A 23,726-nucleotide genomic window follows, 5' to 3' on the forward strand; every position below is an offset into this window, starting at 1 on the left:
CACAGTAATCTTAAAGTTAAATGCCCTGCTCAGGGAAAGTAAGGAAACGTACTGAAAAGATTATAGTTGTAATGATTCCTGTGTGCATGTAAAGTTGTGCTAGGCAGTGTTGCATAAGCCGTGCAGCACCAACATCAATTGAAAGTGTAATCCGTTGCGACCCCTCCCACTTCGGTTGCCACTCCTGACTCTCAATATTTGTCAAGACAGTGGTGGTTCAGGTTGGATTGTCAAATTTAAAATACATATATTAGATTAGATCACTGTCAGATTTATTGAATACTAAAAATCATTACAATATGTTTTAATCAAACAGTTGTCACACTCATCACATTATTTCAAATTAAAATCAAAATAAATATAAAAATGACACAACCATTGGACACTGTTTTGATCAAAAGCAGCAGTGCATACATTCAGTCGAGTTAATTAAAACAAGCATTTGCAATGCAATAGGTCTCGCATTTAGGCGAGTTTGAGCTATTGACATTGCAAATAACTATGCCCTTTATTTTTGTTTTTAAAACATAAATATAAGGCATTGTAATTTTAAATGCCAATAGCTTAAACTTGCATAAATGCGAGACCTATTGCATTGTTTCTCTTGAAAAGGTGGCAAGCCAGGCAGTGGGTTGTCTGGAATCATAGAAGACAGTAGATGAATGGCTGGCAGGTGGTGCACTAGAGAAGGTAGGAGGTAGGGCTTTGTCAGACAGGTGCTGAGGGGGCCTGGGCGGAATCATTAGGGATATGAATGGTTGATGAGCAGCGTTAGCAGGGATGGGAGGGGCAGGAGTTTGGTTTATGACGACCAGGAGAAATGGAGGTGCCCTGGAGGGTCAAGGGCCCAAAGGGGGTGGACGGAGTGGGCGTGCGCTTCTCGGTCCACTGTGGGCAGAGCGGGGACCAGGTTCAGACCTATGAGCTGCAACCATGACAGAGAGTTCAGAGAAAGTGCTCATCTCTCTGGCGGGGCCCAGGACGTGGAGCAGTGCTTGCCGCCCGTGAGTACTGGCACCCGGGGTTGTGCACATAAAGTTTCATAGAATGTGTGAAACGATGCATATCATTTACACCCGGAAACCCAAAGGGGTGCACAAAGACACAGCGAGGGTGTCTAGAAGGCCGGGTGTGCGATACGCCCAAAGCAGAGCTATACTTCTACTGCCCTTTGTGCCCGGTACCTGTTGGGGTGCCTTGTTCTCTGTCACAACAAGTGCTGGACCTTGGGGCAGATGCTAAGTTTGTACAATTCACGCCCACTTAGGGGGAGACTGCATTTTAGGTGCGGCAGCGACGGGGTAAATGAACTACTAACTACATTGTCTACTGGAGAGTGGCTAGATGCAAGAAGATGGGGGGAGAAGTGTGTGCTTTAATGAGGGACTAGTAAACACTTGATGGACATGGGGTTCGGTGATGGATTGCGGTTTGCAAAGGATTGTGGTTCTATTTTGCATTGTGATAAGCTTCAGGGTGGTGAAGTGAGCGGAGATTCAAGTGAAAGCGATCACGCTAAGAAGCAGCAGCTGTTTGCGTGTGTGCGTGCGCGCGCAGTCCACTCTTTTTCAAAGCACATACTCATGCTTGTGGCGCGCCCCAGCTCACTCCCGCAAGGTGGAGGCCACCACAAGCACGAGTATGTGCTTCGAAAAAGAGCAGAACGACGGGTAAAGGTCTCCTATGCAGCGCATGCGTGCTGCGTAGAGGAGACCTAAAAACTCGTAAATGTAGTAATTTCAGGAATTACAACAGAATGATGTTAAAAGTGCTTAAAATGTAAGTGCAGCTAAACATTATTAAAGTGATAATTATACAACAATACCATACTGAATATAGTTTCAATATGGTATTAAAATACATTTGAGTTTTGTCAATGCAATCCAAACATTTGAAGTAAGACTACCTTTCTAGAATCATTTCAAGGTTCTATTTATAATTACCGTTAGGAAGCCTAGGCCGTCAATGCCAACTGTGCCATTAAATCATCAATGTTTATAATAAAAAACATAATAATAAAAAATAATGCATATAAGTAGTATCAGTAAGGGTCAAAACCATTCTACAGAATTCTGCTGCATTACATTGTTCATCCAGGTATGGCCAGGTTTAGGCAGAATTCTTAATGTTCTCAGCCAGGGTCAAAAACGTCTCCAACTGACAGATTACTGGAATTGACCTGCCTGATAGACAGAATTTGATAACCTCGTGGCAGTTTCTTACTTCTGCATCTAAAATCAAAGGTTTTAGCAGAAGTTGTCATGCCTGTGATAATCGTGGACAAGTACAAATTATGTGTGTTAAGAGATTGTATTATTAATTTGGTAGTGGGTTGTCACTACCATTTTAATAAACACAATCTGGTTAGGTCAAAACACAATTCTAAGAAAACCTCTGCTTGATACAGACAACAGATTACCTCCAGAAAAGTGTGTGTTAACTTCGAGCTGTAACAACAATGTTAAACTCATGAACACAACACAATAAAACCAATTTAGAAAAACAGAGAAGAGCCAAAAGAAAAAAAATACTTAACATACTGGAGAAATGAATTAGTATTAAGAATAAAAAGTGCCTAGAAAAATTAAAATGCTGTTAAAAAAACACAGTTGGCGATGGAGTAGGACCCAGGTGCAATTTCAGGTTGGCTGTGATGGAGCAGAGGTCGATTACACCAAGCAGGTTGCCCCGGTGAAATACTTGTCCTTTATTCTCAGTTCTCCAACTGATGGGAAAGTTCCTTCTGGTTGGTCCTGCAACCCATACCTTCTCAGGAAGGCTTCTGGGCACCAGGTCTCTTTCTAGCCAGGTACTGGCTGAGTGCAGTCCTCTGTGGTCATCTTGAACTTCATGGAATCAGGAGTCACTCTTTTTTTGTTTCCATGAAGCAGACAAGCAGGAGGCCTACCACTTGACATTTGGAGAGCAGGTCCAGGTCAGTAGCATTCAGAAGTCCTTCAGTGAGCCATTTTCTTCCCAGAATTTCAGGGCTTTTCTTTCAGGACGAACCAGTTCTCCATGCAGAGTCATCTCTGGTCCAGGAACGTCCCGAGGAGCTGGTTGTTGAGGTGTCAGATTTATCCTGCACACTAGCCAGTGACAGGAGAAATTGTACCACCCAATCCTATTTGCTTGTAGTCCCTCTTTGCCTTACTTTAAAATTACCCACAAACCACTGTTTCAAGGAGTCAAATCCATCGGCCACAGCACAGGCCTGTCTTTAGCTCTGTAGCTATCCCCCCATTTAGATCAGCTCTCCTCCCATCTGACATGTGTGAGGGGCTCCTGTTAGTGGATAGGAGAAGCCCTCCTTGGCATTTCTAAGCCAAAACGGTAGTGCTAGCGCTGCCCTGTTCCGCCACTGTTCCCCCCCTCTCCCAGATAGCTAGTTCCTACCACATGAATAGACATTAAGACCCATTTGCTCTTCCTGGCCCGAGAGGCAGGCTAGTGTCCTATATGTTTCATTTGTGTGTCTGCTAATATTTTACAGCCTTTCACACAGTCTCTTCAAACGCCATATTTTACGAGGTAGATGTCACATTCATGTTTTATTTTTCCTGAATCTTAAAATTACATAGCAACACAATGCAACAAAAACAGCGAAATATCACCAGAATAACACTGCATCAGTACAACAGAAGTAAACAACAACAATATTCCACAGTACAAGACACTACAACACAGTAAAACAACAAACCGAAAACATAATACCCCAACACAAAAAAACAACACAACAATATAATAAAACAACAATACCACATAACAAAACAGCACAAAGTTACAATTGTGTTGGGGCGGTCTGTAATTGTGTTGGATTGTGTTGTGGTTTTTATGTTTTCTTACGATGTAGAGAATTATTTTGTTGCTTTATGTTGGTATTGTGTTATGTGTGTTGGCCGTTTTTTATTGTATTGTTGTATTTTGTCATGTTATGACACCCTTCTTCTTTTGGTGTTTTATTTTCAATAAACATTGCGATTAACATCATTAAAAGACCAATTTTTCGGATCATAGGTTCACATGCTTCAATCCTTTCCGTCATCAAGCCGGGAGGCCCATAGTAACTTTAAAACAGCAGTGCATTTCTGAGGAGGGGCCTGCACGTTCTTAAGCAATGCTTCTTTATTAATACAACTCCCTCATTGACAAATATTTGAACTTCAACCAATAAGTTGAGAGCATAAAGAACACCATTCCTGAAGAGGCCACCAAACCTCAGGTTTCTACCACAGGTTGTGTTTGAAGGGACATCCGTTGAACTCTGCATAATTGACTTCAGATAAGCTATAATGTTTAACACCTTTATTTGACCTTTCTGACTCTCAAGGGTTGTGTCAGAAGTCTACATAGTGTCAGATTCTGCCATAAAAAGCCTCTGTGTTATTTGGTAATCAAAGGCTACTTATTGAGAACCGTCTCAAGGGCTTAGTGTCTGTGCTCATGTACTTTTCACAAGGTCAGAGCTGCAGGATCTGCAGACACTTTTCTACAAAGACATCAATTGACAGAGATGGGTCACATTTATTGCAGTTGGTCCCAGTCCGTTTGCTGAGGTATTTGTGCCACCAAGAGATCATTCCACTTGCCAGCTTTAATAAGCGCACCAGCATAAAGGACCGTGGCATTATCATCATGCAATGACTTCATGGTGTTCTGTACTCAGGAGAAATGGAGTACCAAGAACTAACCGTGGTATGGGCGCCCACAACATCAGTTAGGGACCTTCAACAATTATTGTGGGCTATTATTTCATTTTCCTAGAGCACCTTCATGACCACAAGCATCACAACAACCACCCCCATTGCATCTGCAGTTGCCACTACCACCTCCTCAGCAACAGCCTTTGCCCCAGCCACATCAACCACCTCAAGAACTGCAGCATCCCGCAGAGAAGACACAGCCACTTTGACATCGGTCACTGATGCCCAAAGAAACCATCCACTCTTTGCTTGAAAGAGACATACCAGAAAGTGAACAAGAAGAGAAGAAGACCACAAGGACATACCATGCACAGTATGTGCAGAATGGGATGACTGTTGTGCCAACCACTAACCTATCTACTTTGCCTACTGTGGATTGACCACTGAAAGACATAGCTGGTTTGCATTCTCTAACAGAAAGACCATCACATTGATGTGAACCTGTGGTCACAGGAAAAGAAACAGATTGCTTTCTGTATAGTATGAGTAGTCTGCCACACAAGACCATCAGATCCAATCCCATTTTGGACCACATATAAAAAGGAGTCTTGTTTGTTTTCACTACAGCAGTAGCAGCAGTAATCCCATGCCTTGATGAAAAAAATATAAGGCCCGGACAGCATTCCAACAAGTCTCAACTTACAGCCTCAAGCTCATTCTGTGCTCATGTGGGTGACACAATAAGACCCCAAAATCCTATTCGCCTTGCACTGCACCCCTTTAAAGGGAAGTTAGGCAGCTAGACAACACCAGAAAGCAGGTATAAGACACGACTGCAACTTCAGTCAGAGAGTCTTACTCACTGCTGATGCAGTACTCCCAGAGATCAGGCCGCATCCTTGTCGACTTTGATACTCAGAGGTGCGTTGTCCACATGCCTCTTTAAGAGTGATTGACCATGAATTTATATATGCAGCAATCTGCTCTAGATCTTCAGTCTGAAAAATTACAGAAGAGTCAGCCTTGCTTGTGCACGACCACTGTTCCACCAAGTTATGGAAATCAGCAGTGATGATGTCCAAGGCGCAATCCGTTACAGTGAAGGTTGCCCTTTCGCCCTCTCCTAAGATCGCCTTTGTCTCTGCCCCCTTGTCCTCATGGTGGAGGACCACAAAAGATGTGAAGTATGACTGCATCTGCCTATCATATCTTCCTAGAATTACAAGTGAGTAAGATGGTCTCTCACGCAGCATCTGTAGCCATTTCATGGTTTCAGAGGTAAAGGCCATATCAAGGTGAATATTTATGTCAGTCCTACCTGGTAGGACTCCAGCTATGTCACTAGTCCTAGCCCCAGTGCAGTACTCTGACTCCATTGACCTATATGAAGCAGACCCTGCCTTGAAAATGTGGAAATAGTCTAAGGACCAGATGTAGGTAAATTCAATTTAGCGAGTCCTTAATAGCGATTTTTACCGAATCGCTAATATGGACTCGCTAAATTGAATGTAGGTAGGAATCGCTAAAATATTAGCAATTCCTTAAAATTCCTTAATAACGAATCGCAAATTGAGATTCGTTAATAAGGAATATCTACCCATTCATTCCTATGGACTAGGAGGCCCATATGAATGAATGGGAAGATATTCACTATTTGCGATTCGGTATTAAAGAATCGCAAATAGCGGGAGCTATTTCAAGGGTGCCAGGGTGTCAAAAGGACACCCTGTTGCACCCCTGAAATGTGCATGTGTGCACATGTGGCGCACATACATGCTCTAAGGGCATGAATGTGTGCCACATGGCACTTTTAACCCCTTGCCTGCAGGGCTGATTCCCCCGCTGTGCTGTGGGGGTGGGGGGCCCACAGCGCCCCAGTGCTCATGACGAGCTCAGCTCATCATCAGCCACGGTGGCCGTGTGCTCATGACGAGCTGAGCTCGTCACAGCCACACCCGTTCCTGTAGAACGTTCAGCACAGCGGGGGAATTAGCCCCGCGTGCGAGCGTTGCGGCCGTGAGGACGAGCTCAGCTCGTCATAAGCACACGGCCACCGTGGCTGAGCATGGGAGGGTTTAAAAAAGCAAAAAAGTGCTTTTGTACAGGAAATCGCTATTTACCACCAACTTGAAGTTGGTGGTAATTAGCGATTCCTTAAGCCTAAAGTGCACTTTTTTGTGCTACCTACATTGCATTTAAGGATTCGCAATTAGCGATTCCTTAAATGCAAGAGCAAAATATTGCGATTCCTTATTTTGCTAGTAGGTTTAAACTCACCTACATTGCTCTCAGCCAAATACCGGTCGGTAACGCAGAAATTCTGCGAATTTCTGTGTTACCGCTCGGTATTTAGCCACGTACATCTGGCCCTAAGTCTCATAATGATGGCAGTGGACAGTGACTTCCCTTGGACACCAGCCACACCACCTCCAGTACGCCCCATCGAGTAGCCCCATAGGCGAAATTCAACTTTCCTGAAGGAGTGGAGTCCCATCACAATTGATCAGTGGGCTCTCAATCCAGTGACATTTTTGTGCATGCTAGAGTTCATTAATAGGCCTCAGTAACTCCTCCATGCATGAAAAAGCACCAACAATTTCGCCTACTGAAAGGTGAGGTCCGCTGCATGATTTAGAAAGGGGATCTAAGCCTGCCACACATCCCAGTGAAACACATGTTTTTCCTGGTCTGGGAAAATTCCAGGGAGTTGAGTACAAGTTTAGATCTTTGCCAGCTGAAGGAGTACCTCAGAAAGCAATCAGTTTGTGTTGCTGTAAAAAATTCTTCATTACATCTCTGGATGTGCTCGATGTTGACTTCCCCATGCCAACACATAACCAGTTGTAATTCGAGGTGCAAAGTGTGGGTTGTAATTACAGGTTCAAGGAAGTTATGTATAAAAATATATGACATAAGAAGTGTATTTGTGGAAAGCATGCTCATGCTTAGGAGATCTCTTGGCCCTATTGACATATACTATATGTTTGTCTTTACCCAACGCAATGGTACTCCTTTTATTGACCTCTTAAGATTGAAATTCTGAGTGGACCCACTGGAATTTTAACCTGTGATCAAGGGGTCAAACACAGGCCCCAGAAGTGATGGCATTAGTCCACAAGCCCAACAAATGTCTAGGGTCTAGTTATATGTACACACTAGTGGATACTTTGAGTATGTGGTTCATTATGTCACCAAACAAAAATATTGGACCTTAATTCAGGTTACAAGTACGATTTATTGGACTTTCAGGCTTTGTGCTTTATACTATGTGACCAGAAACACTCATTAGTAATATTAGACCTTAACGCACATTTATCTCCACCAATTACACTGATTGCGGTATTCACGTTGTTTTTTTGATCTTTCACTCATAGCTATGAGCGCCTTGTTGACAAATTCATGCCTGCTTTCTGTGTGTGTATAAACCCAGTTAGCTTGTTTTTCCTTTCAGCTCATAAGCCCATCTACCAGCCGTTGCCAATCTGTGTTGTGCCTGAAGTGTCATGAGAAGCGTCAAATAAAAATTCACTATTATTATAATAATTATATTTATTATTGGTACTATTACTCGTATGAATAATAATAATAATAATGTCATTATTATTATAACCATGGATTGTAGCATCATTTACGAGAACAATGAGAGTGACAGTGAGGCATATGGGTTTAGGACAGAGATCTCATAACTAGGGGGCGGGCCTTAATTGATGCCAAGAAAACCATAATGCTGATAACAGTGCTTTGTTTTAAGTTTAAAGTATGAGTGGCAGTAGCTGCTCTGTAATGGGCCATGGGGATCTTTTGTCATTTGTATCCTGGCTGGGAGGATGTGCCAAATAGAAAGGACCCCAAATATTCCTCACCCAACCCCCCATTTCTGAAAATTTGTCTGTAAATGCAATTTTACACTTTACTAAGGCCTGGCTGACCAGAATAGTATATTTGGCAATGCTGTATCTGATTGCATCTTTAAAATGGATAACAGAACTTAAGTGCAATATTTAAATATGTTTAGACATATTTAAACATTGCGAATGTAACAGAATAGAATAATTGTGAAAGATTGTGGGAGGCACAATGATTTTGTTTTGTAAAAGGGGGACTCTGCGTTAAACAGTTTGAAGACCACTGCTTTAGGCACACACCTTTTCGATTTGGCAATATTTCCCACTTTCCACGATTAGTGTGCAAGCTTTCCTTCTCGGTGATGCATTTAATCCTTGCTACCACTAATTTCAGAAAAGCTCTGTGCCTTTTAAGGACGGCTCCTTCTTGCTCAATCTTTTATGGGCATCAGTTTTCTTTATTTAGATAGATCATTACACAGTTTGCACATGAAAAACGACAATTATAAGATTTAATGTTACATATGATAGTTAATTTACCGCAATCCAAGAAGTATTAAATATGAGCTTTTTCGTGGAGCGACATGGTATACATAGTGCATAACCTATCACATTTGAATAAGGATATTGTGCAGATCGTTACCACACGGGTTGTTATCACGACTATTACACGCAGGGTCTTAATCCCATACAGGTCTCTTATGCTGTAGCCAGAGCCCCTTGAGGATGGGTGGATGCGACGGCAATTCTTCTTTCTCTCACAAAAGCAAATAGTAATGGTGGTACCTTATTCAAAGCAGTCAGTGAGCAGAGGCTTGGGGCAAGCCCTGCTCATGCTCTCTGGCCATGTTGACTGCCACAATATTAATACCATTTCCAATCAAGGTAAACTGTTAACATGCCTTATGATTAAACAATGTCCATTGCTCTGGACTTTTTTCTTGCTGATGTATTCTTTATTTTTGAATCTATGTCTAGGCGTGCAATGAGTTCACAACGCATGTGATGAATCTGCTGCGGGAACAGAGTCGGACACGTCCCATATCTCCGAAAGAGATTGAAAGGATGGTCGGGATCATCCATCGGAAGTTCAGTTCTATTCAGATGCAGCTGAAACAAAGCACGTGTGAAGCAGTAATGATCCTACGATCGAGGTTCCTGGATGCCAGGTATTTAAACATTATTTACCCATCTTTGATCTATTGACCTAGAATGCCTCTGAAAATTAATTGTCCTGTTGAGTAAATAAATTCCCTCCCCAAACCAACAGATGGCTAGGCCGCCAGTTGATATGCGGGCAATATTATGTCATGATACGTTGTATGTTACATCAAGTACATTTGTTTTGGGCATTCCCATCATTTGTATGGTCCTGAAGCCATGTCAGAGTACGGGTGCCCTGTGTGGTTCTGAGATTCGCATTGACTAGAGCCAATGTGGTCATTTTGACTTCTATTTGGGTAGTTGCTCCCTAGATCCTGTTATTGATGCAGGTAGAGATGTACATGCATGGATGCTCTCTCTGCTGGGGAGTATTGTAGTTTATGACTCAGCTTCAAGTGGTAGTTACTTTTCTAGATATCTTTGCTCTTGATTAGCTCTGAAGCCATTCTGTGTGTCTCTGAGTGGGGTGGGTTTATGTTAACTTCTTCAAGATTGAGACGTAAATTGGAAGGAACATAACCTGAATGGATCGATAATTGAGGTGGAACGTGCTTAGCTAACTATATGCTTAGAGCTGTGTTGTGTGCATGATGAGGTGGTGAATGTGCACTATTCTTTTAACACAATATGTAAGTATTACTTAATCTGTGTGTGCCATTCTGAATGCTTAGCTAGCTTAATGACTTAGAACTCTGTCTGTGCATGATGGTGCTAGGACCTGTAGCTCTTGTGTACTGTTGTTGTAGTGTGATGTGTGAGTTTAGCCTGATCCAGACATGCCAATGAGTTGGGACTGCTTAGTCAAACATGGTGTGCACATTACGGGGTCTGCCGTTGTGCCAAATGTGTATTGTTGTAGAGTTATATGTGAGTATTGCTTGATCGACCTGTGCCACTGAGGTGCTCAGCTAACTATGTGTCTTGGAGCCATGTCATGCACTTGCTGATGCCTGCGGTGTTTATGGTTATTGTCGGTGGTATTACGTGATCTAGATATGCCACTGAAGTAGCAAATGTTCAGCAAACCAGAGACCTTGGAGTCAAGTTGTGCGGATAATGGTGCCTTAGAGTAATTCGTCAGTCACCTTGATATTACCATTACTTACATCGGTTTGACATACCTGTACTAAGCACGTGTTCTGAACTCAGGGAGAGTGTAGTTGAAATGGAGGACATGTTTGAATGTTGCTGACTTTCAGGTTTACCTGTTGATGTCTCCTAAATGCATGTTCTGCTGTCAGGGACAGTGTACTATAAAAAGTGAGCTCCAATTATAAGAAGACACAGAAGTATAACTCTACTACACACATGCTCTGTACTCAGGTAAACTGTAGTGTAAACGAGGGAATGTTTGAGTCATTCATATCTGGGCAATGAAGTATAACTACTACACACATGCTCTGTACTCAGGGACACTGTTGTGTAAGCAAGGAAATGTTTGAGTTATGCAGAGCTCAGCGAGCTCCAGGTATATCTGGGCAATTAAGTAAAATTCTACTCACACGTTCAGTACTCAGGGACAGTGTAGCATAAAGGGGGGACATGTTTAAGTCATGCAGTTCTCAGTGAGCTCCAGGTATATCTGGGCAAAGTAATATAACTCTACTACACACATGTGCGGTACCCAGGGACAGTGTAGTGTAAATTGAGGGATCATTTGAGTCCTGCAGATCTCAGTAAACTCTAGTTATTAGTGGGCAATGAAGTATAACTCTACTACACACATGTTTGATACTCAGGGACAGTGTAGGCTAAACATGGGAATGTCAAAGTCATGCTCTCGTACTGAGCGAGAGTGTAGTATAAAGGATGGAATGTTTGCGTCATGCAGATCTCAGTGAGCTCCAGGTATATCTGGGCAAAGAAGTATAACTTTACACACACACGTTCTGTACTCCCGGACAGTGTACTGTAAAGGAGGGAATGTTTGAGTCACGCAGATCTCTGTGAGCTCCAGTATATCTGGGCAATGAAGTATAACTCTACTACACACACATGTTCTGTACTCAGGGACCGTGTAGTGTAAAGGAGGGAATGTTTGAGTGACGCAGATCTCAGTGAGCTCCAGGTATATCTGGGCAATGAAGTATAACTCTACTACACACACATGTTCTGTACTCAGGGACAGTGTAGTGTAAAGGAGTGAATGTTTGAGTCACGCAGATCTCAGTGAGCTCCAGGTACATCTGAGCAATGACTTATAACTCTACTACACACATACTCTGTACTCATGGACAGTGTAGTGTAAAGGAGGGAATGTTTGAGTCACGCAGATCTCAGTGAGCTCCAGGTACATCTGAGCAATGACTTATAACTCTACTACACACATACTCTGTACTCATGGACAGTGTAGTGTAAAGGAGGGAATGTTTGAGTGACGCAGATCTCAGTGAGCTCCAGGTACATCTGAGCAATGACTTATAACTCTACTACACACATACTCTGTACTCATTGACAGTGTAGTGTAAAGGAGGGAATGTTTGAGTGACGCAGATCTCTGTGAGCTCCAGTATATCTGGGCAATGAAGTATAACTCTACTACACACACATGTTCTGTACTCAGGGACAGTGTAGTGTAAAGGAGTGAATGTTTGAGTGACGCAGATCTCAGTGAGCTCCAGGTACGTCTGAGCAATGACTTATAACTCTACTACACACACATGTTCTGTACTCAGGGACAGTGTAGTGTAAAGGAGTGAATGTTTGAGTGACGCAGATCTCAGTGAGCTCCAGGTACGTCTGAGCAATGACTTATACCTCTACTACACACATACTCTGTACTCATGGACAGTGTAGTGTAGAAGAGGGAATGTTTGAGTGACGCAGATCTCAGTGAGCTCCAGGTACATCTGAGCAATGACTTATAACTCTACTACACACATGTTCTGTACTCAGGGACAGTGTAGTGTAAAGGAGTGAATGTTTGAGTGACGCAGATCTCAGTGAGCTCCAGGTATATCTGGGCAATGAAGTATAACTCTACTACACACATACTCTGTACTCATGGACAGTGTAGTGTAAAGGAGGGAATGTTTGAGTGACGCGGATCTCAGTGAGCTTCAGGTATATCTGGGCAATGAAGTATAACTTTATTACACACACGTTCTGTACTCAGGGACACTGTTTGAGTCAGGCAGATCTCAGTGAGCTCCAGTGTTGATGGACAAGTCAAAGCTTATGTCTGTGGAACCATGAAACAGTAACAGAGTATTTCTTTCAGCTGGTAACCAACAGCTTTATACATTTATACGTGCAAGCAGTAGGAAGAAGAAGCACTGCTATTACCAGCAGTATTCTGGCCACATTGATCATTAGCAGGCAATTACAAACGATCCGTTACTAGGCTGGCAGGGCACACAAGGCAACAGGAAAGGTAAATCTTGCAGATGCACATTGCAAAGTGCTTTTTCTCAAATGAAACAGGGTAAACAGCACAAAATGAGAGGAAGGAAAGTAATGAGATAAATAGAGCCTTGGGGAAGGAGTTTGCAGGTTATATGATGAAATGTAGTTAGCAACAATGTAAGAGTGATGGGGCGTAGCACAGCAGGACTAATGCTTGCTACACATTGTCCTTAGGCGCGTGCATTCGGATTGCAAACCCAATCTTTAGAGGAATGAAACTTTGCAGAAACTATTTAGTAGACACTTTTAAAGAACATTATTTTACACCGCACACAAAAACAAACATGACTAATAATAATTCAAGACAATACTTCAAGACAAGAATAACTCATCAGTGCACCTGCAGGAATCTAAGTAACTCTAACTAGTCCTCCTGCTTCCTCCATTATACCCTCTCCACCCAGAAGATCTCTACCGCATAACCCCAGGGCCCCTCCAATGATGTAAAGCCGAATACCATTCAGCTACTGATCAATAATATCTTACAATCACCTTCCTACTATCAGTGTGTCACTCCCATTCTCCTCCTTTGCACCCCGTTTACCTCCTCTCCATCCTTGCCTGCCTTTCCTTTAAACAGTTTTCCACTAAGATGCTTGTATTGTACCTCCTCTTGACCATATCCCTCCTCCCATTCCCGGCCAAAGTCATTGAGAAAGCCGTCAACAGCCAGCTCGCCGCCTTCTTTGAATCCAACAACTCCCTCGATCCATCTCAATCCGGGTTTCGAGCCAAACACAGCACCAAAACCGCCCTCATTGCAGCGACAGACGACATCCGAACAATACTGGATAACGGAGAAACAGCGGCCCTCATTCTACTCGACCTCTCCGCCGCTTTCGATACAGTCTGCCACAGCACCCTTATACAACGCCTCAGCAACATCGGCATACAAGGAAAAGTCTTGGGCTGGATCATCTCGTTCCTCGCCGGGAGAACTCAAAGAGTCTGACTTCCCCCATTCAACTCAGAGGCCACTGAAGTCATCTGTGGAGTTCCACAAGGATCATCACTCAGTCCCACCCTCTTCAACGTTTACATGAGCCCACTCGCATCCATCGTGCACCAACACAACCTCAACATCATCTCTTACGCCGATGACACCCAATTAATCCTTTCCCTCACCAAAGACCCTATCACCGCCAAAACCAATCTTCACGAAGGCATGAAAGAAGTAGCCGAATGGATGAAACATAGCCGCCTAAAACTCAACTCAGACAAAACGGAGGTGCTCATCCTGGGATCTTCCCCCTCTGCCTGGGACGACTCTTGGTGGCCTTCCGCTCTGGGCACAGCACCCACACCCACAGACCACGCACGTAACCTTTGCTTCATCCTAGACTCCTCTCTCTCGATGTCCAGACAAGTCAACGCAGTCTCATCCTCCTGTTTCAACGTACTTCGCATTCTCAAAAAGATCTTCCGCTGGATCGAAGGACTGTCACCCACGCATTGGTCACGAGTCGTCTGGATTATGGTAACACTCTATACGCCGGAACCACAGCAAAATTACAGAAAAAACTCCAACGCATCCAAAACGCATCAGCGAGACTCATATTGGACATCCCTCGCCAAGATCACATCACCGGACACCTAAAAGACCTCCACTGGCTTCCCGTCAACAAAAGAATTACGTTCCGTCTTCTCACCCACGCACAAAAGGCCCTCTACAATCTAGGACCCGAATGCCTCAACACTCGACTGTCCTTCTACAAACCTACCCGCCAACTAAGATCGTCCAATCAAGCCCTCGCCGCAGTCCCGCGCATCCGAAAATCCACCATGGGTGGCAGATCCTTCTCCTTCCTAGCTGCCAGGACCTGGAACTCACTCCCCACTCACCTCCGCCTTACTCAAAACCACATCTCCTTCAGAAAAGAACTTAAAACCTGGCTATTCGACAAATAATGAACCCCTTCCCCAAGCGCCTTGAGACCCTCTGGGTGAGTAGTGCGCTATATAAATGCCCGAACTTGAACTTGAACTCCTCTCTAGCTATGCTCTTCTGTTCTTTACAAAAAGTACAATTGATGGACAGAATGCAGAACAATGTCATACATTCACCCCAGTACAGTGATCTGGGCCTAAATCCTTTGTTTTTTTGCTCACCTTGCCATTCCAGTTTGGACCCAGCCATATGAAAATCAGTCTTGACCCTGCGCCCAATGGGAACAGTCCTGCCCGAGCTGCCAGGCCAGGTCCTCCCTGGACTGGAAACAAGCATCCTAGGACTGGTTTTGGGTTTTCAGCCTTCATCAGCCAGGCTAGCTTGTCTCCAGTGGCATGGAGAGTGCGGGACCCACGTCTGGGGAACCCCGTGACCAGACAGGAAATTAAAGAGTTACAGCAGAGGCCTAGCTTACTGACACCATCAACCTTCTCCCCAGGTGCAGCATCTGGCCCAGTCTTTTCAAGGCAGTAGACTTATTGCAATCACACTCATTCCCTCCAGTAGCAGCAGCATTCATCTATCCTCCCCTGGTGCAGAGGCCCCTAGTTGCTTTGATTTGTCCACCAGGGCAAATTTTGACAGACCATGCCTTAATCTTTATGCATTAAGTCAACCTCCTGCTGGACAAAGGTGCAGTCGAAAGGGTGCTGGGCTCTGAGAGGGACAAGTGATACTATTCTCTCTACCTCTTAAGCCGAAGAAGGATGAAGGCTTTGGGTCTATACTGGACCTCTGGTCTTTCTGAGAAAGGACAAGTTCAAACGGCTCACTCTGCAACAGATCCTGTTTGTTCTGCATCCTGGAGACTTGATGGTATATTTGGACTTACAGGGTGCTTTTTTCATATACCTGCCCTGCGGTACCAGAGAGGCTATCTACAGTTCATTGTGGAGTTGAGCTCGCTCCAGTGTACCTACTGCTATTTGGCCTTACTTTGGCTCCTTGGCTGTTCACAAAAGTGTTGGTGGTGGTTATAGCTCAACTTTCGAAGTCAGGAATAAATGTGTTTCAGTACCTCAATGACTGACTGCCAAAAGCGGATTTACCACAGTCAGTTGTAGAACACCTCTTGATTATGGCCGCCCTCTTGACGTCTTTGTGATTTTGTATCAGTGAGTCGAAGTCCCATCAGGTTTCCTTCATAGGAGAAATTCTGAACACAGTGGTGTAATGGATCCTGGATAAAGGGACTTTTCAACACCACAGGCAGTCCAGGACATTGAGGATATGACTCAAATTTTCTATCTCAGTCCTTGGTGAGATTGGTTCAGAGTTTTCTTGAGCTCCTAGACCAGTACATTCTCCTTGTCCCTTACACCAGGTGCCACACATGGGCCCTTCAATTGAACCCTACCTTTCAGTGGGCCCAACACTGAACTGTCACTCCAAATCCATCTAGATTTCAAGAGATTTCTTGTTATCTTCTGTGATGGCAAATAAACACCAACAAACCTTCCCCTTCCATACTTCATGATTGTGACAAATGCCTCACTGCTGTGGTAGGGATCATATGAGCGGAGTGGAGATCAGATATCTCTGGGGGGCAGGGGAGTACTCCTTCACTTGAATCTCTTTAACCCACATTCTATGTGGGGAGATTGAGTGGCGACAGCTAAGTTTTGTCTCTTGAAATATTGGATATTGTCCATGGAACCAGACGTTCTTCAATGAAATCCATTTAAGCTGGATGCTGGGTGAGTTTTTTTCCTCCACCTCTGGGGTAGAGAGCCTCCTATAGTAAAGTTTATGGAGCTTTCCCTTTACTTTACCATGTGGACATCTCTGCGCAAATTGTGGAGATCTCCCTATGGTAAAGTATAGGCAACTTTGGCATATACTTTACCATTCAGAGATCTCTGCCCACACTGAGGAGTCTCTTTATGATAAAGTAAAAAACGTTTATTCAACTAGGAAAAAGTTTGTTAAAATGTTTTTCATATAAAATAGTGACATACACTATTTGTATATATTTATTTTTAAAATAGAAATATCGAGAAAATGCTGCAGTGCTATTAACTGCATTTTGAAATAACATTTTAATTATTTAAAATATATTAAATTACATTAAAAATGATTCTCTCAAGGTTACATTAAAAAAGAATCCCACCTAATTTAAAACATTTTTATATGCACCAATAATTCTTAAAAGTTATGTATAGGATTAATTAAAAGTAAATTAAGTATGTTTAATACCATTTATTGCCACACTAATTTTCAAATACGAAAAAGTTATTAAAATATTTATTTTTAATTTAATAATATTTCCTGTGGGGTTTTATTTGAAGTCCCTAAGCCCATTGATTTCTATGGGAGGGTGCTGCAGTACCAATGGTTGACGAAGTGTGGTGGTGGACTTACTTCAGCTCTGAGCTGGAGTACTTAACTACTTTTTTGAGTCCCTTTTTGGCTGCAGTTACTTTAAAACTGCAGTCTGTGAGTAGGCATTGACTTATTTTTGTGTAGATGTACTTCCCTAAATCCCTCCTTGACCCTTCCCTTAACTCCTCCTCCCTATTACCCTCCTTTTTAGAAGTAAGTATTACTCATTTTCCAGCCACTCCCCTCTGTCCTTTCCCACATTTACTTCTAAAACATGTACTTACGTATGTGGAGGCTGCACTTGGGGTGGAGATCACAACACACAGAAAAAGATAGGAGGGGTTTGAGGCGCAAACTCTGCATGTAGTTTTGTGAATAGCATGAAGTAGTCTGGTACAAAATGTAGTAAGAATTTAAGTTTGTGAATAGGGCCCATAGTCTGCTCCTCGTAAGCAGACCGCAGACTGCAATAGACAGCGTGTCGGGATTAGGTCTTACCCTATTTAATTGATTACAAATAGGGATGAATAAATGTGAGCAAATGTAAAAGGTTTTACGTGCATTCTGGAAGTTTACAAACTCTGAATTTCGAACATGCTGAATTCTGAAAGTTACTGATTTGTATATTGAAAAGTACTTCCTGATTTACCCCTGAACTCATCAAACTTTGTTTACCATAACCTAGTATGTAACTTGAGTTGTAGTTCTTTTTCATTTCCCTGTACTGTATTCCCTCCCCTTGCCCATTTTAGGGCTCGTCCTAGCGTACACTGCGCAGTAGTGTCGCGCAGGCCGAGATCTTATGTTTTTCAGTACTGGCGTTGAACCCGCCTCTCTCTTCCATTGGCTAGCTCCATAAATGGAGGCTAGCCATTGGAAGAGAATGATGTCAATCAGTCTTGGAGCAGATTCGTGGGCGTTTCTGTCTTTTTTTTAAGCCCCACCCCCTTTGTTTCGTCATTCAGACGTGGGCCATTGTGGGTGTTTACTTTTTTTTTTTAACAGGGATGTTTTTCGCCATTGCTAGCGTCTCTGTTGCCGGGATGGACGTAGCAATTTCTGTTGCCGGGGATCTCACACACGCCAGGCAGCCCGGGATGTTTTCCTTCTCCGCCACCTCCCCCTCGCCGCCGGGCTGCACCCCTCCCTCCCTCTCCAGCGGCCATGCTGCCTCGGCTCAACACACACACAATGAAGGCACGCAGCTGGCAGGCAGCGAGTTACCTGTCTTTCCCACGGCGCTCTGCCCCAGCACCACCAGGCGCATGGTGCGAGCAGCGAGCGGGGGCCAGGCTGACAGAGCACCGCAGTGGCCGGGGCAGAGGGAAGGGCCTGGGCTCAGTCAGCTGCTCCGTTCTCGGTGCCCTAACATCTCTGCTGCCCGCTTCTCCCTGAACCCCGCTCCCTCGGTCTCTCCTCAGACTCCGATGCGGCGAGCACGCTGGCTCTGGCGCAGCTCCATGTCCCCAGCCTCGGCGCCTGCACCGTTCATCTGTCCGGATCTCTGCTCTTGGTGTGGCAGTGGGAATCTTTTCCTGCCTGCTGGCCTGGGAGGAGCCGCCACAACGTTTTGGAAAGGTGCCAGAGCGCCATAAAAATCACCCAGGTGTCCCGCAGCGGGGAGCCACTTTTGCCAGCCCTAGTCTTTTTCCTCCCCACATCTGATCCCCAGAGGCTGGCTTACTCTTTGCTTTCTCTTTGTATCACATATTTGGATACAATGACGGAAACAGCAAAATACAAGTCAGGCGGCACACTTTGTATTTATGATGTGTATCACATATTTGGATGCAATGACGGAAACAGCAAAATACAAGTTGGGCGGCACACTGTACTTATGATGTGACTTGTATCACATATTTGGATGCAATGACGGAAACAGCAAAATACAAGTCGGGCGGCACACTTTGTATTTATGATGTGTATCACATATTTGGATGCAATGACGGAAACAGCAAAATACAAGTCGGGCGCTACACACAGTGTGGCTCTGTGTATGTTTATGTTTATGTTTAGAGATTTGTAGAGCGCATGGCTGCCCGTGAGCGCCCCAGCACTGAAGATAGAACGCAGATTGTTAGTGCTGGGAATAAATTAAGGGAACAGCCAAGTCTTCAGGAGTTTGCGAAACAAGAGGAGATTAGGCTGAGGCCGGATGTCTAATGGCAGTACGTTCCACAATTTTGAGGCGTTGTAGGAAAAAAGACGGCCACCGGATCGTGCCCTCTTAATCCTAGGTATTGAAGTCAAATGAAGGCGAGTGGACCGGAGAGATCGGTTGGTTTTATAAGGGAGGACGAGGTCCTTTAGGATGAAAGGGGCCTTGCCATGCAGGATTTTATGGGCAGTGCAGAGGGCCTTAAACTGCACCCTTTCAATTATGGGCAGCCAAAGAAGTGACCTAAGGGCTGGTTTGGCGGAGCAACGGTTGTTGGTGCCCGTCAGAAGCTGGGCAGCGGTGTTTTGTACAACCTGAAGCTTTGCTGTCACTTTATATGGTATTACTAAAGAACAAGGGAACCCTCTAGGTAAGCAAGGACATGGGTATCAATTGAGTAAAGAACAACGGTCCTTGGCAAGGGAGAATAACAATTTCAATAATTATAGGCCACAATATGCGCTATAATGAACATACAGCGCGATTGTGCACCAAGACGTCCTCGGAAGTTCCACCGCGAACTTCAGGAGCCTTACCATAGGCTACCTCACTCCGCAGCCGTTTTTTGAAATCGGCGACCCTGTAGGTACTTCTACTGGTTTCCGCATCCCCTGATTGTTCCCAAACACCGGCCCTTGTGTCTCCGGCTGCACGCTATCAACATTGTTCTTATAGCCCCTTGCGCTTTCCGGGAACTCTAAACCATGAGGCTCCCCGTAGGCATCACACGCCTAATCCTACAACCAGCCCTTCAGCAAATTACCTTTCTTCGTGGGTCCACCCTTCCAGGCAACCCGGTGACTCCTATATTGCGAGGCACAACATGCCTAATCCGACTGCCAGCCCACTTGGAACTATTAACCCCAACCCTCCCAGGCTCCACATCTGGTAGCCCTACCAACCGCGATTCTGCAATTGGTCCAATCTACAATGCCTAGGCTTTCAAATTCAGGCAAGCACTGAATGTCCTGATGATGATCCACAATTTTTAACTGGATCGAAACGCCGTCAACAAAATATGTGTTCTAAACACTAGTTCACTATCATGTGCCAAAAATCATGTGTTTTCTACATATGTGAAGCAAATAGATTGAAAAATTACCTTTTTGCTCCTGTACCTTCTAAATGCCTGAAAATCCCTAGTTAACTGTACTGTGTATTGTATGTCTAGTACTGTGGATACAGGACTGTGTCCCACTGCTTTATTGTTGTTTTGTTTGATTTGACGTATTTAGTTATCTAATAAATTTTGAAGTCCGGCTGGACTTTATGTTCATTATAGCGCATATTCTGGCCTATAATTATTGAAATTGTTTTTCTCCCTTGCCAAGGACCGTCACTTTATATGGGGCACCGAGATACAGGGCATTGCCGTAATCCAATCGCGACCACACAAGGCCCTGAATGAGAAGCTTTTTGGATTGGGTAGGAAGTAAGGGTAAGATTTTTCGCGCCATGCGTAGTAGACCGTAGCATGCTCCATCGGTTTTTCTGGCCTGGGTATTAAGTGTAAGACCTTCATCTAACCAAATCCCCAGGCTTTTGATGTCAGACTTTGGAGTTGGGGGTGGACCCATGCTAGGGGGCCACAGGGTATTCGGGCAGAAGTGTGATTGACTGCCCAGGACCAGAATCTCTGTCTTATCGCTGTTAAGCTTGAGATGGGACCTGTCCATCCATCTGGTTATGTCGCCCAGACAGGAGTAAAGATCGGTGGAAGGGAGATCCTGCTGGCTCAGCGACACAACAAGCTGGGTGTCATCAGCGTAAGTCAGGAGTTCGATACCGTAAGGGGTGACAATCTTTTCATGGGGGGACATGTACACGTTAAAAAGCGTTGGGCTTAAAGAAGAGCCCTGGGGGACTCCACAGTGTACAGGGGTTGTCTTAGAGATGAAATTGCCGTCCGCCACTTGAAATGAACGGGCATGTAAAAAAGATTTAAGCCAGGACAAAGCCAGCCCTGAGATACCCAAATCCTCCAGTCGGCGAAGCAGTGTCAAATGATTCACGGTGTCAAAGGCCGCACTCAGATCCAGGAGGATCACTGCCACTGATCTTCCTGAATCTATGATCTTTCTGGCTTCTTCCACCACCGCAATCATTGCAGTCTCCGTACTCTGGCCAGGGCGGAAGCCCGTCTGAGATGGTTTGAGTAGGTTATTAGTTTCAAGGTAGTCAGATAACTGACGGTTGATGTACTTTTCTGCTACCTTGCTCATGCCAGGTAAAAAGGGAGATTGGACGGAAATTATTCAACTCCAGGGGGTCCAGATTGGGTTTTTTTACCAGTGCTTTAACAACTGCCCTTTTCCAACTTGGCGGTACAATGCCATGTGAGAGTGAGCTGTTAATCAAATTGGCCATGGGTGGAAGGATGGCGTAATGGGTGTAAATGCAATAGGTCCTGCATTTGCGAGCGATTACGCTATTGGCATTGTAAATGACAATGCCATTTATTTAACGATTAAGCTATTGGCAATGTAAATGACAATGCCATTTATTTATGATTAAAAAAAAAAGGAAAAAAAATTAGCAATGCCAATAGCTCTACCTTTAATAATGCCGAGACCATTGCATTGTAAATGCTTGGTGGAGAAGTGTGGCTCACTGGTTAGAGGAGGCAGACCTGGAAGCAGAGGTCAGCCCGGGACCAGGGTTCAATTCCCGGCTCGGCGGGGTCTTGAGTCCTAAAAATGTCCATGGACTCGACAATTCTCGCTCCGGTGCCTACTCGATTCATGGGTTCACACTCTGCGACTCTGGGCAATAGCTTGCTTAATCTCCACAACGGCCCCTCGCGGTGGGATGCCTGGCTTTCACCTTGCGGATACCCTGCCTGGGTTATCTCACAGGGGAATACCAGGACGGGTTCCCTAAGCAAGCGCTTAGAAACCGCTCGGTGATTTGCGCTATATAAATTCCTGTACATTTACATTTACATTCTTGTACTCTAGAGAAAACAGGTCTCTCCTCCGCGTTTCATAGAAGGAACTCTATATATGGGTTGTATGATAGAGGCACACATGGCTCTGAACCACACACGCATGCCCCTACCACTCAGCCGAACCACAAATGCGTCTTAACCACGCATTCCCTTATCACACATGCCTTTACCAACCTATTTTGCGGTAAAGGCATGAATGGTAAAGGAGTATGCATGGCTAAGCTCGCCTCTACTCCCAACCCTCTCGCCCCAATTTAAAAAAAACATATCTACCCCTTAACATACACTACCCCAACCCCTCCCACCCTGCTGTCCCTATTCCTTAACATGCACTACCCTGACCCCCTCCCACCCTGTCCATAAAACTACCCCAACCCCTTTCACTGCCCTTAGGCCTAAAACCCTAAACCCTAATTAAAAAATACCCAACCACCCCCACTGAGACCTAAAAACTACCCCACTCTCCCCTAAGTCCTAAAAACGACCCCAATTACCCATTCCCCCGTGCCCTGAGCCCTACAACCATGCCCCATAACATACACTACCCTACCCACCCCATACCCCGCGCTGTCTCGCAAACTACTTCAACCCCTTGCACTGCCCTTAGGCCTAACGCCCTAACCCTTAATTAAAAAATCTACTTAACTCACTAAACCATCAAAACGACCCCAACCCCCAGCCCTTAACCCAACCCTACCCCACCACCAGCCTGAAAATTACCCCAACACTCTCTCTTGCCCTCAAAACTACTCGAGCCTCCTCCATCACTGAAAACTACCCCAGCCCGGAGCACAGCCCTAAAAACGACCCTCTACCACAGCCCCACTTACCTCACTGCGTCCTCTGCCTCTCTTCCTGGGCGAGGTCTCCCCCAGGACAGCCCCGAATCTCCCCTCCTTCCCCCAGCACAGCCCCAAAAACTACCCCCCACCCCAGGACAGGCCTGAAAACTACCACCGCCCCCAGCACAGCCCAGAAAAGTACTAACCCCTGCCATCACCACAGCCCCCAAAATGACCCCCATTCCCCAACACAGCCCCGCTTACCTCACCGCGTCCTCTGCCTCTCTTGCTGGCGAGGTCTTCCTGCTTCCGTCCTATGCAGCAGCCTGCATCTAGACCGCGCACTGCCTTAACTACGCATATGCGTGATTGAGGCATGTGAGTATTCAAGGCAAGCGTGGTTATATTTGCTATGTCGGAATACACATGGCTGAGGCCGCGATGTTCGGACTGTTTCCCCTATATAAGACATATAGCTGTAGTGGGAGAACTCGGTTTGTGCCTGGACTAGC

The 23,726-nt window shown here is 44.8% G+C and overlaps 1 protein-coding gene across 6 annotated transcripts in view; it reads left to right on the forward strand.

The window, feature by feature from the left end:
- Window positions 1-23,726, forward strand: part of PBX3 (PBX homeobox 3) — a 339,539-nt gene that overhangs the window by 231,692 nt on the left and 84,121 nt on the right. For all 6 annotated transcript variants that reach the window (XR_015296107.1, XR_015296106.1, XM_086924707.1 and 3 more), the window contains exon 4: window positions 9,467-9,657. Coding sequence is in view for 4 of the 6 variants with exons in the window: in XM_086924707.1 (XP_086780833.1) it covers window positions 9,467-9,657 (191 nt within the window). In the remaining 2 variants the exon portion in view is untranslated. The remainder of the gene's footprint in view (window positions 1-9,466; window positions 9,658-23,726) is intronic.

This window comes from Lissotriton vulgaris, chromosome 5 (assembly GCF_964263255.1).
Source record: "Lissotriton vulgaris chromosome 5, aLisVul1.2, whole genome shotgun sequence".
Classification (NCBI taxonomy): Eukaryota; Metazoa; Chordata; class Amphibia; order Caudata; family Salamandridae; genus Lissotriton; species Lissotriton vulgaris.